General features: G+C 53.1%; 1 protein-coding gene across 9 annotated transcripts in view; it reads left to right on the top strand.

The window, feature by feature from the left end:
- Positions 1–13,377, top strand: part of MCF2L (MCF.2 cell line derived transforming sequence like) — a 179,740-nt gene that overhangs the window by 153,305 nt on the left and 13,058 nt on the right. For all 9 annotated transcript variants that reach the window (XM_079779561.1, XM_079779562.1, XM_079779563.1 and 6 more), the window contains 11 exons: positions 714–828; positions 4,529–4,648; positions 4,903–5,094; positions 5,584–5,775; positions 6,411–6,570; positions 7,437–7,510; positions 7,758–7,834; positions 9,298–9,364; positions 10,378–10,493; positions 11,963–12,032; positions 13,209–13,301. In XM_079779561.1, coding sequence (XP_079635687.1) covers positions 714–828; positions 4,529–4,648; positions 4,903–5,094; positions 5,584–5,775; positions 6,411–6,570; positions 7,437–7,510; positions 7,758–7,834; positions 9,298–9,364; positions 10,378–10,493; positions 11,963–12,032; positions 13,209–13,301 — 1,276 coding nt within the window. The remainder of the gene's footprint in view (positions 1–713; positions 829–4,528; positions 4,649–4,902; positions 5,095–5,583; positions 5,776–6,410; positions 6,571–7,436; positions 7,511–7,757; positions 7,835–9,297; positions 9,365–10,377; positions 10,494–11,962; positions 12,033–13,208; positions 13,302–13,377) is intronic.

The raw sequence follows: 13,377 nt of genomic DNA, 5'->3' as shown, positions 1-13,377 counted from the left end.
TCTCCTTGTTCAGGGACAGGTTGGGGACAGGTGCAGAGCAGCTGGACAAACCCAGGCCTGGACCCTGGCCGATGTTTTCAACTCTTAACCTGTGTTCCCTCCTCGTCGCCCAAGTCCACACACCGAGCAGGTGTTCTGTGCCAGGGATGCAGAGGGGGCCCTGGGACACAAGGGAGGCCTGTGTAGATGTCCTCAGTGTCACAAACAGAGGAGGCTGGAGCACACTGCTAATTCCCCCAGACTCAGTTTCCTCATCTCTACAATGGGGCCAGCCTGAGCACGCCTGACGGGGTGGGTATGGGATCAAATTGGTTCACACTTGTCCAGCACAGTGTCTGGAGCACAGGCGTTCTCAGCTTTGGGAGTGATGACAGTAAATGGTGGCCGCAGTTCTTCACCCACACTTGCATTGTGGCAGCTTACTGTTTTCTTAACCCCTGAATCAAAGTGATAAATAATGACCCAAACCTTTACCATCTCGACCTTGTAAAAATCAAAACAAACTCAGCTCAGCCAGCTGCCCTCCCTCTCAAGTCAGTGGGCCCTAAAGAAACCCCTACCTGTGCTTTAGTGCCCAGGCTAAGAGGAGGTGAGTGTGTTAAGAAGGCTGCTTGGAGGCTGAGCCCCCCACCCCTGCTTCACATTGCAGGGGGCAATTCTCCCTTTCCCCATGGGTCACTCCAACACAGCACAAGTGCCTTCCTCTTTCCTAGGCTCCTGGCCCAGCTGAATGAAACTGAGGCTGCCTTTGACGAGTTTTGGGCAAAGCATCAGCAAAAACTCGAACAGTGTCTGCAGCTCCGGCATTTTGAGCAGGATTTCCGAGAGGTGAGTGGCCCAGAGCCTGGAGAGAACCTGTAGGCTGGCACCTGGTGTTCTGGCTGCAGGTAGCCAGGAAGTGGCCTGGACCACCTGGATGCCCAGAGCCAAGTACCCAATTGACTATGGTTCAATGCGGAATAGTCTCTGTTAGCCGCATGGAGCCCCAAGATCAAGTTGGAGTAAACCTTGAAGTATGTGATGGATGAGTAAATCATTATATGCAAAGGTTCATGGGCATGTACTTCCGCATTATTTGTTCATTAGTCAAGCAAATTTCATTCTCCCTTTATGGTCATTTGTATGTTCTTTTCTCCAACATGTACCTACTGTGTGCCTGGCAGGGGCCTTGGGCATACACCGTGGATTCAGTGTGACAGGGCTATCATAGCAGTGATGCGCCATCATTGTGTTCGATCGTTAGCGATGGCCAACTCATTGGAAGCCTGTTAATCATTTATTTGTGCAGAATACACTTCCCTGTGGTCTGGTCCTGAAGCAACGAAGGAATATAAGACGGTACAGCCATCAGCAACAGTGTAGACCCAGGGCAGCATCTTTCCTGTCCTCAGGAAGCCTCTGGTCTGGGAGGGATCATAAATACACAGGAAATAGGTAGCCACATCAAGTCCAGTGACCACGCTGTTGTGAGGCCATGTCTACATGCAGATGAGGAGGACCGGTGACGGTTCTGTGGGGACCATCCTCCCATTTTAGTCCTCCCCAAAGAGTCATGAGCATCACGTTCTGGAAGAGGTGGGACTAGTCCAGCAGTCTTCCCTGAGCACTGTTCAGGTGGACAGTGCTCGAACTCAGGACAGCAAGGTGAGGCGGTGTCACTGACACAGACCAGAGAAGTCACGCCGGCCAATGGGAACAGCACTCCTAGAGAAGATCATTCCTTCCTTGTTTCTGTGGGGACTGAGGAAGGCTCTCAGACAACCAAACGTTTTATTTGAAGACGGGAGGCCCGGTGCATGAAAATTCATGCACTGGAGGGGGTGTCCCTCAGCCCGGCCTGCTCCCTCTCACAGTCTGGGAGCCCTCAGGGGTGGGAGGTGACACAGCAATCAGGGGAAGGGGACACCCCCATCACACCTCTGCTGCTGCCACTGCTGGCAGTGCAAGCCTCAGCCAGCCCTGGTTACCTGCGCCTCGAGCAGCCCTGGGTGGCTGGGCAGCCACCATCCAAGGTTTGCCTGCGCCTTGGGCATCAGCTGGGCAGCCGCCATCTGAGGCTTGCCTGTGCCTCGGGCCAGCTCTGGGTGGCTGGGGGGCTGAGGGGACTGAGGACTCTGGAGGCAGGCCTGCGGAGGGGCTGGACCAGCCTGGGGGCGGGCCTGGCCATGCCGTGCGCCTGCCGCCCTGGCGGGGCTGAGGGGACTGGGCGCCGCCATCTTGTGGCTATGGGCACTGCCATCTTTGAGGGTGTGACAGTCAATTAGCATATTCCCTCCTTATTGGCTGTGAGCACCACTGTCTTTGTGAGGGTGTGACAGTCACTTAGCATATTCCCTCTTTATTAGATAGGATAATTGTACCTTCAAGTGCTGTTGTCAGAAATAAAATCAAGGAGATGCCTGTACCCTTCACCCAATTTCCCTAACTGGTGACATCTTCCCAAACTAAAGCACAGGATCACAGCCAGGATACTGATCCTGACACAGTCTACACACAGATCATTCCATCCCCACAAGGATGCCCATGTTACCCTTTTATAGACACGCCCACCCCCCTCCCACTTCTACCCCCTCCTGAACCCCTGGCAACCACTCATCTCCATGTCCATTGTTGTCATGAAAAATGTTCTATAAATGGATGGATTATACAACACATAACCTTTTGGGACTGGCTCTTTTCACACAGCATGATTCTCTGGAGATGTAGCCAGGCTGTTCTGTGTAATAACAGAACATTGTTCCTTTTTGCTGTACGTTCATGTGCAGATCTTTGTGTGACCGTAAGTTGGCACATCTCTGAGATAAATGCTCAGGAGTGCAATTGCTGGGTCATATGATGGTTGCATGTTTAGTTTTTTAAGAAAATGCCAAATTGTTCCCAGGTGGCTGTTCCATTTTACATTCCCATCAGCAACGTATGAGTGATCCAGTATCTCCACATCCTCACCAGCATTTGGGGTGGTATTATTTTTAATTGCCTGTACCTATTTTGAAAGCTGTGTAGTGATATCTCAATGTGGTTCTAGTTTTCAGTTTCCTAATGACCATCTTCCCATGTGCTTGTCATCAGTATATCCTCTTCGGTGAAATGTCTCTATTTCTGTTTCCCATTTTGTGTTTACTGTTGCGTTTTGAGAGTTTTGTACATACTTTAGATACTAGTCCTTTGTCAGACATGCGGTATGAAATTATTTTCTTCCAGCTCATCACTTATTTTTGTATCATCTTAGCAGAATTTTTCACAGAGCAAAGTTTTTTTATTTTGATGAAGTCCAATTTATCAATTTTTCCTGTGAAGGACTGTACTTTTGGTGTCAATCCTAAATCCTAGATCCCAAATATATTCCCCTAAACTATTTTTCCTAAAAGATTATAATCTTACATGTAGGTCCATGATCCATTTCAAGTTACTTTTTGTATGAGGTATGAGAATTAGGTCAAGGTTCATTTTTAAATCCCTGACTGTCCAGTTGCTACCATAACATTGTTGAAAAGGTTATCTTTTCTCCATTGGATTGTTTTTCCACTTTTGTCAAAAATTAGTTGGGCATATTTGCTTGGGTCTATTTCTGGGTCTGTATTCTGCCCCTCCGTCAATACATAGTCTTGATTACTGTACTATTATAATAAGTCTAGAAGTTAGGTGGATGAATCTGCCCATTTTATTCTTCTTTTTCAAAAGTGTTTAGCTATTTTAGTTCCTTTGCTTTTCCATGTAAATTTAAAATAATCTTGTCTTTATCTATAAAAAAATGTCCTTGGGTTTTGATAGGAATTTGAAGGAGAATCTCCATTTGAGGAAGAAGAATCAACATCTTAAACATGTTGAGTCTTTCAATCAATGAACATAATGTGCCTCACCATTTTTTTAGATTTTCTTAGGCTTTTTTTTTTATCAGTGTTGTGTACCTTTCAGCATACCTGTGCAGTACATGTTTTGTTTGATTTATAGTTACATCGTTTATTTTTTAAAGCCATTACAAATGTATTGTATTTTTAGTTGTGGAGTCTGTGTATTCATTGCTATGTAGAGAAATACAATTGATTTGTGTATGTTTATCTTGTCTTCTGAAACTGTGCCGAACACACTCATTCTAGGCGTTGTTTTGTCCTCGTTGGGATTTTTACATAGGTGATCAGGTCACGTGCAAACAGGGACAGCTTGAGCTCTTCCTTTCCCATCTGTATGCCTTTTGTTTGTTTGTTTATATTTTTAATTTTTCTTGCACTGGCTAGAGCTGCCACCACTTCAAACAGCTGTGAGAATGAACATCTTTGCCTTGCTCCCAATCTTAGGGGGAAAGCATTGTTTTCACCAGCATCATGGACATAGTGTTGCCTGTAGAATTTCTGTAGATGCTTTTTATGAAATTGAGGAAGTTCCCCTCTAGTTCTGTTTCCCTTGGGGGAGATCTTGGTTTTCCCTCTCCTCCCCTCATTCCCGGTTTCGGTCACGTCTTCATGTCCTTTCCCTTCAGCTGTGGTTGTTCTGACTTGGGCCTGGGTTTCTCACCCTTTCTCTGTTTCAGGTCAAGGCCGCCTTAGACGTGTTGGCTCAGAAGATAGCGACCTTCACGGACGTGGGCAACAGCCTGGCACACGTGGAACACCTCCTGAAGGACCTTGCCAGCTTCGAGGAGAAGTCCAGTGTAAGCACTGGGACGTGGGTGCTGGTGAAGCGCTTCGCATGGTGCCACCAGAGCCGCTTCGAAAGGCACAGGAAATGGTGATGCCGGCAGGTGGAGGGACAACTGCCTGGCCCACCCACCCCCAACCCCCAGCCCCACCTCCTACCCCCACCCCTCCCTCACCCCTACCCCCTCAGATCCCTCGGAGGTAACAGCGCCCTGCTTGCTTATACTGGACATAAGCTGAGCCGTGTTTCTGGGACGGTTCTCTGCAGGCGGCCGTGGAGCGGGCTCGCGCCCTGTCCCTGGACGGGGAGCAGCTCATCGACAACAAGCACTACGCTGTGGACTCCATCCGCCCCAAGTGCCACGAGCTCCAGCACCTCTGCGACCAGCTTGCTGCCGAGGTCGCGCAGAGGAAGGGTCTGCTCAACAAGTCCCTGGAGCTGCACGGCCTCCTGGAGGCGGTAGGACCCCAGCCCCGTACCCCTGATGGCGAACCTGCTCTCGGTCCCACGTGGGCAGCTCCCTCCACGTAGGATGCACCACAGTCTTGATTAGAAGCTGGCCCGCGCCCTCCTGTCCGGATGCCTTTCTAGTGGTCATATCCTGACATAGTTGTCTGTTTTCTAGAATTCACTTGCAACAACTAATGATTTCTTTTAAAGGCCCAGAAACTTACCGTCTAGCTAACTCACTGCACTTTGCCTCCCTCTCTCTCTCTCTCTGTTTGTGTGTAAATGAGTCTGGTCCCAGGTGATTTGCTCAACTTTTTAGAGTGCTGCATTCCCTACAGGGAGTCCTTTGGACTATAGCAGCAGAGCTGGGATGGTATAGTGCTGCAAATACTCCCCAAAATATAGTGGTCAGCGGACAGCGAACAGGCCCCAGCAAAGAGCCCAGACACAGCTGCTAACATTGCCACTCTCTCCCTCTGCAACGCTTCCCGTGTCCAGTCCATGAAATGGTGCGATGAGGGGATCTACTTGCTGGCCTCGCAGCCTGTGGACAAGTGCCAATCCCAGGATGGTGCGGAGGCAGCCCTCCAAGAAATTGAGAAGTTTTTGGAGACCGGTGCAGAAAATAAGATCCAGGAGCTCAATAAAATTTACCAGGACTACGAACCCATCCTCACCCAAGACCTGATGGTATGCCAGTTCAGGCTTTTCTCCTGCAGCTCCCCTGTCCTGAATGGTGGGGAGTAACTCTATGTTCGAAAGACTCGTTTAATGAATTATTAGAGACTCGTTTAATGAATTATTATGAGAGAGATGTCGAGTTGGGGGGGGAAGGGGCCACCTGGCTCAACTTTCCTTACGCAGAAATTATTGCACGCCTCCCTTAAAGGTGGTGATCCTTCCTCCTGTGGGATCTCCCCTGCAAGCGGCGTGTTCTTGACGAAGTAGCCATTTCCCTGGGCCCTGCTTCCTGCATGCTCCTCTCAATATTGCACTGAAATAGGACTCGTCTTCTCTCTCGGCCAGCTGTACTCAGCCCACCCCTGGGGCAACCCACAAGTCTACTGCCCTCCCATAGGCAGCCTTCAGGTGCCCGGAGCGGGCTGCTGGTCCCTCACTCCATAGTGGGGTTGCCACCCTCGCGGTCCACGGCCAGCAGAGCCAGTGCAGGATTGCTGCGCTGGCAATGGGCTCTGCGTCACGAGCATTTAAACCGGAGGTCGTGCCGAGGCCAAGTCTACACGTGGTTGTTCTGTTTGTAAACTGCAGGCACCGACGCTTATAAAGCACCTTGCTAACTAGTCTGTCTTACCCTGTCACGTCAGGAACACGTGCAGAAGGTCTTCCAGAAGCAGGAGAGTATGGAAGAGATGTTCCACCGGAGGCAGGCGAGCCTGAAGAAGCTGGCGGCCAAGCAGACGAGGCCCGTGCAGCCCGTGGCCCCCCGGCCAGAGGCGCTCACGAAGTCGCCCTGCCCCTCCCCAGGTATATGCCAGCATGCCTCGTGCCTTCTGGGGACGCTTTCCTTCCGTTCCATGATTTACTTTACAAATAAAGTTTTATTGGCACTTGGCCCACTTCTTTGTTTACTCTCTGTGCTGCTTCCTTGCTAAGCAGGGCAGAGCTGATTGGTTGTGGTAAAGAGGATGAGGCCCTGAGAACTGGACTATCGACTGTCACAAGACTTTCCTGGGCCTATTTCCCCGGACTCTAGCCTCTCCCCAACTCCCCTGTCCTCAGTGCTGTTGCTAAAATAGTTTCCCCCGCACACGGCTCCCACCTCAGCCCGAAAGCCTCCCTGCGCTACGTCGATGCCTCAGCCACGTCAGCCGCCCCCGGCACCCACAGCAGTGCCATGTCCTGAAGACTCCTTCTCATCCCTTCCTTGCCCCCAAACACGCTCTTCCCCAGCACCTGGGAGCACCTGCTGGTTTCTTCGGGGCTTTGGCAAGTGTCCTAAGTTGGTGAGAGCCCTGGAGAGCTGGCTCCGGCCCCCAGTGTGTGGGCTCCGGAGGACACCATTCTCTGGCCCGTTTGGAGGCCTCCTGGACAGAAGTATCCTGGCCGAGAAGTTCTTCCGCTGTCGCCTGGTCCCCTGTCGGCTGGGAGCCCCTCTAGGGAGGTGAACTAACCAGTGGGCCGACCCCCGTGGGCCGACCCCTGTGTCCCCACCCCCACCTTGTCTCCTGATCCCCTTTCCTCTCCTCTGTTCTGCTGTGCTTTCCTCACCCTTCTCTGGACTGCTTGCTTTTTTTCCTTTGAAAGTAAAAAAAAAAATAAGTTCCAGACACTCCTGGGTGGACTTTTTCCCTTTCCAGACACCCACCTTTCTCCTCTTCTTCCCAAACCAGGTGTCCGGAGAGGTTCTGAGAACAACAGTTCTGAGGGCAACGCGCTCCGGAGAGGGCCCTACAGGAGGGCCAAGGTGAGGCCCCCAGCCCTGGCACAGACCCTGCACTGCCTCGGGGTCACTCCCCCCTCCTTGGCAGGCACCAGCCCGGTCTTCCCTGGCCCTCTCCCACACGCCCTCTCCTCCTCTGGCGAGATCTCAGGTTTCAGATCTGTTCCCAGATGGGAAATGAGCCTGGACTCCGGAGCCTGGGAGTCAGGACATTAAGCTGTATCTTCTTGTTTTTGGAATCTCGACGCCCTGCGTGCTCTTCTCTCTCCAGAGTGAAATGAGTGAAAGCCGGCAGGGCCGGAGCAGCTCCACGGGGGACGAGGAGGAAAGCCTGGCCATCTTGCGGAGGTGGGTGGGCTGCCTTTCCGGGCACCACTGAGCGGCTCTGGGGCAGACGCGACAAGCGCGACCCACCAGCTCTCAGCCTTTGGCTAGGACAGTCTGAACCCAAACGAACCAAAGTTGGTGAAAAATGCCAGCCTCTGCCCCAAAGCCACAATGTGGGAGCCCAGCTGGCCTCATGGGGTCCACACACATGCATGCATCATGGAGTGCACGCGTCCGTTTGGCATGTCTGCATCTGAAACTAAGAGAAATGTAGGTTTTCCTTAGAAACGCCACCCTGGCCCCTGGGCCCCCAGGCGGGACGGGGATGATTTGAATGGAGTGTGTTTCCCCTTCTTCAAGTCCAGGGGAGAAGGCAAGTGTGATTCAGGCACCCAGGCCCTTGGGTCCCCTGTGCAAGGTCAGCCACATAACTGCCCCTGGAGCCGGCCTCCTGTCCCTCGATGGACTTGGTCCCTCCCAGGAGCCTTTGGCCCTCCTGGCTCCATGAGCTGGTGTCACTTCTCTTTCTTCATCTTTCCCCTCTGGCTTTGCTCACACGCTTTTCAGCCCAGCCCTTTATGCCACACACCTAGGCTGTTTCCCAGGGCACCTGCTGTGGCCGTCCTGCACATTCCACTCGGGGGTTGCATCTGTCCCCGCACAGAGCTCTGACGAGGTCCGAACTCTGGACCTGACAGGGAAGGCACTTCCAAAGTCCTTCCCAGGACTGGCCGTCCCTTTCCCCAAAGAACCCTACCCTCCGGCCTAGCTGGGCCGTCCACCTTTCCACAAAGGTACCTTCACCTGCCACCTTCCTGCGTCCACGCACTCTGAGATCACTACTCAGAATGCTGTCCCCTCCCTCCCCCACCTGCTGCCTGGCCTTCAGCATCCAGCTCAGTTCTCCGCCAAGGACATCCTCGCCTCCATGCCCACGGTGCTGTGTGCCCCCGGGCAGGAGCGCTACTCTTTGAACTGAACGCTAAAGCCTTGTTAAGCCCTGAGAGTTGTTTTAGAACTGGTCATGCTCAATGGTCCCAACCCAGAAGCACCCCGAGTGGGATGCTTGGTCGTAGGCAGTTAGAAGGTGGGCTTTGTCCCTAAAAAGACACCTGGGCAGCTGGTTTGCCAACCCCTGCCCCTCCTGGGGCTCTATCACATGATGGGCACATAGTAGTTCCACACATCATCGCGGTACCTCACCACGTGCAAGAGGAGAGGGATGTACACGGGACCGGCTACAGTGATGCCTTGAGTTGGTGCTCAGCTGGCCCCCAGGCAAGGAGACAGGAGTGTGTGCACAGGAGGGACTCTTGGGGAGAAGGAAGCGGGGCAGAATCTGCAGGGCTGGGGCAGCTCAGAGGCGTGGCCTGGAAGAGAGGGAGGCCTGAGGCCTCGGAGCTCGTTTTGCGCAGGTGGCCCCACAGCAGGGAGGCGGGTGGGAATCTGCTCCTGGATAATAAGTCCCAGCGCCCCGTTCACAGGCACGTGATGAACGAACTGCTTGACACGGAGCGGGTCTACGTGGAGGAGCTGCTCTGTGTCCTGGAGGTGAGCCTGCCCCTTGGGGGGGGGGGCCGGGAGGGGGCCATGGGCCAGGCTTCCCCACCCTGGGTGGCCTCCTGTCCACCACAAAGCAAGTGGAAGGAGGTTCGTGGCAGCTTTCCTCATGGGAGCCCCAAAGTGAGAGCAACTCAGATCTCTGTCCGCGGGACCGAGGGGCCAGCAGGTTTAGGGGGGTGTGCACGGGGACCGTATTCACAGCGAGAAAAAGAGCTGCTGCTGCACAGAACCTCGCACGACCCCAGGAGCCCGATGGCGAGCGGGGGAAATCAGACAAGCGTGCGTGCCATTCCTGTAGAGGAATCCAGACGAGTCTCGGTGGACGTCCCAGTGCAGGCCGCGGGCTGGGGCTGTTGCCTGGGAAGGGCGGAGGGGCTTCTGAGCACTAGGATGTCTACATCTTGATCTGGGCAGCGGTTACAGGGGTGTAGACACATAAATAATTCACCAAGGGTACACATAAGATTTGTCCCCTTCATAGAAGTTATATCTGGATTTTTTAAATCTATTTTTATGGATTTCAGAGAGGGAGAGAGAGAGAGAAACATCAATGATGAGAGAGAACCATCGATCTCACCCCCTACTGGGGACTGAGCCAGCAACCCAGGCATATGCCCTGACCGGGAATCAAACCGGTGACCTCTTGGTTCCTGGTCGACACTCAACTGCTGAGCCACACCTGGCTGGGCTATACCTGGATTTTGAAAAGACTAAAAGGGAGAAGAAGGATGAAACCTCCCGTCCCTTGCCCCCCAAAATTGGTGCTGTTTATCATTCATTTATATTTTGTAGTACTTTTCCAGACAATCATCTTAGAAATGGTCAGTGAGTAAATGAACAGGAGGTGGATTTGCTTTCTAAAACCGGAGACAGCGTCACCAGTCCCCCTAGGCAGTCCCGCGGAGACGGGGCTCCGTGCTGATGGGGCCGCTGTTAAAATGGCCCGGAGTCCTGTCGGCTGTGGTCTGGGATTTCCCTGCTGACCCTCTCCCCGTCCACAGGGCTACGCTGCCGAGATGGACAACCCGCTGATGACGCATCTCATCTCAGCAGGCCTTCAAAACAAGAAGGACGTTTTATTTGGGAACATGGAAGAAATCTACCACTTTCATAACAGGTGGGACCCTTCCTCTGGCCTCTAACGTAGCCGCCTGCAGGGAGCTGAAAACCAAATGGCCGGGCCGTGCTTTGCTGGTGGAGAATGTCCCTTCCTCCCCTCTCAGCGGGGCTGAGCTCACAGAGGGGCCCAGACCTAGCAGCAGCCCGGTGGGATGTGCCCAGGGCTAGTTCTCTGAGCCGGGGCGGGTGGTTGCACATGAAGTGGGAAGGTGCCTCGGCGCTTTGCAAGCATGCCTGCCGGAGCAGCCGCCCCTCCTGCCTCTCCCTGTCCCTTGGGACCAGCAGAAGCCACCCCACCCCACCCCACCCCACCCCACCCCAAGTGTGTGCATTGGGCACATTGGGGCAGCACCAAAGGCCACACCACTTAGCAAGGACAGTTTAGTCCCAAGCCCGTTCTTGAAGAGGGTAGTAACACCAGAAGTTCCTCCCTGCCTGTTATCCCCTGTGAGAGCGATTTGTGGCCTCTTGGTGCTTTGGGGAAAGCGTGGATGGTCCTCCTGGGCCTGCTTCGCCTGGACTTCTGCCCCAGATTTGCAGGAGCTCACGGGAAAGGAAATGAGCGGGCAGCATAAGTGCGTAGAGAGACAGGCAGGTGATGGCGATGTCTGTGTGTCCTGAGAAAGGGCCAGCTGTGAGCCAACCCCTCTCAGTGCTGCCGGCGGCCAGGAAGCCCAGCCATCACGGGACCAGGACCCCACCTCCTACGGATTCCAGGGAACACTGGGGACTTCTTTCTCACCACCTGCTTTGCCCCTCGATTGCTAGCATTTCTCACCTGCCCGCTGATAAAGGAGGCAGCAAGTCACAGCTGAACCCCACCCCGAGCCGTCCCTTGGGAATTTAACTGAGTGGCCTGGCCCGTCAGCATCCCGGTGGCTCTGGCCAACGCGGGGGCACCGGGACCCTGGCTGCAGGACTAGTGTAGTGAAGAGGCCCCAGGAGCTCCCCTTCCCGGGGGATTTACCCCCAAGACAGGTGTAAGTCCCAAACATAGGAAAACTCGGCACATGGCTCAGGAACAAAGCTGCCTTGGGGAAGGTCTCAGGGACCTGACCGAGACCCCCTTCCACCTGCAGAAACCCGACAGAGCTCCTGGCCCGTGAGGGCTGCGCTTCCAGAACCTCCAGATGCTCTGTCTATGTGCTCACAGCCTCTTCGCCCCATGTCTGTGCTGATAAAATAAGCCTCCTAAATTCTGTGTGAGCAGCAGCACCAAAAATCACAGGGATTCATGGGGGCCGTGTCTGCTTAAATCCGAAAGTTTGATATCGTCAGAACTCGGAGAGTGACGGGAGTGGGCTGTTGGTCCCTGAAACCAGACTGCATTCTTACACACAAAACCTCCCAAACTGTCCAGAGTTAGGAACAAAAGTTGTTTGGAAAATGATAGCTATTCATTTGTTACAGATGCCATCCTGTTCAGGTTGTTGATCATACGACCTAATGCAAACTTTCTTTGTCTAGAATATTCCTGAGGGAGCTAGAAAACTACATAGACTGCCCAGAGCTGGTTGGAAGGTGTTTTCTAGAAAGGGTATGTGTGTTTTTTTAAATGTATACTTTCCCGGGCCTTACTTCCTAAAATTACTAGTACTTAAAATAATAACTTCAAATTCGGTTACAGTCCCCAACCGAAATCACAAAGTACCAAAGTGTCCAGTTGGGCTGAGACGATGTGCCCTTTTTGGGCAGGGCTGAAAGAATGTGGTTTTTGCTAAAGCCCACGAGCTAGTTCCAAAAAGAGAAAAACTATAGAACACCAACTTTGAGAGATGCCCAAATTGCCAAGCATCTCCATTCTGATTGTGTTAGATCGAGCTGAGCCCTTCTCATGCTGGCGTTTGCTCTGTTCGCTCTGGTCCTGGTCCTGGTTAAGACTCCCTCGCTGACCAGCCGACAGTGGACAAGTCCTCCACGTTTTCTGAGCCTTGTTTTTCTTCTCTTTGAAATAGTCGATGTCTGTCTCCTTCCAGGGCGGGAAGATCAGCTAAAGTGTGTGTGTGGAGGGAAAGGGGGTTGAGCAGGAGCTCTGGGAGCAGGAAAGGCTGCCTGATAGGGGGCTTGCTGTCTTCACACAGTCCCACGTGATCCTCTTCTGTTGACCTCCAAAAACTGCTGGCTTAGCAATAGGGAAATGCATCTTACCAACAGCAGTGAAACTAAGCCATTTCCACCAAATGAGCTGGAGGCTGAGACTGTCACAAGGAATTGGTGGAAGAGGCAGTTGGAAGGGAAAGGAGGAGCAATATTGGCTCAGCCTGGCTGTAATGCTTGTCGGTGCTATTTGAGAAGTGGGGCGGGGCCATCATGCTGTAGGTCAGTGGTTCTCAAAGTGGGTCACCTGGCGGAAGCATCACAGTCTCCTGGGTCCTTATTATAAATGCGGGTTCTCAGTCCCACCCCAGAACCTCGGTGGAGGCAGCGGTCTGTTTTCACAAGCCTGAGCACCACTTTAGAAAGTCTGTGTTAGTCCTGTGTTTATTCTTAGACTGTTACTCCTCTGGCAAAAGCCAGCTATCTTGAGCGAACCTGGATAAAAGGGGTATCGGGGCTAATCCAGCCCTGAGACGTGAGCTTCTAGTGGGGGTGTTACCTGACTGTCCCTCAGTGAGGGACATGGCGTCTGAGATGGAGGGGCGAACTGGGATCCAGGAAGAGGTCAGGCCGGCCCCTCTGAGCCGCGCCGTGACGCTGTCTGTCCCGGGCCCAGATGGAGGAGTTCCAGATCTACGAGAAGTACTGTCAGAACAAGCCCCGCTCCGAGAGCCTGTGGAGACAGTGCTCCGACTGTCCGTTCTTCCAGGTGCGTTTCAGGGTGCTCTCCTTTGCTAGTTGACTCTCAAGCAAAGAATCATGCAAGCTGTCTAAACCCCCGGTGT

This window comes from Cnephaeus nilssonii, assembly GCF_951640355.1.
Source record: "Cnephaeus nilssonii genome assembly, chromosome: 8".
In the NCBI taxonomy this organism is placed as follows: Eukaryota; Metazoa; Chordata; class Mammalia; order Chiroptera; family Vespertilionidae; genus Cnephaeus; species Cnephaeus nilssonii.
The sequence above is the reverse complement of the archived record's forward strand: the minus strand, read 5'-3'. Positions and strand labels throughout refer to the sequence as shown.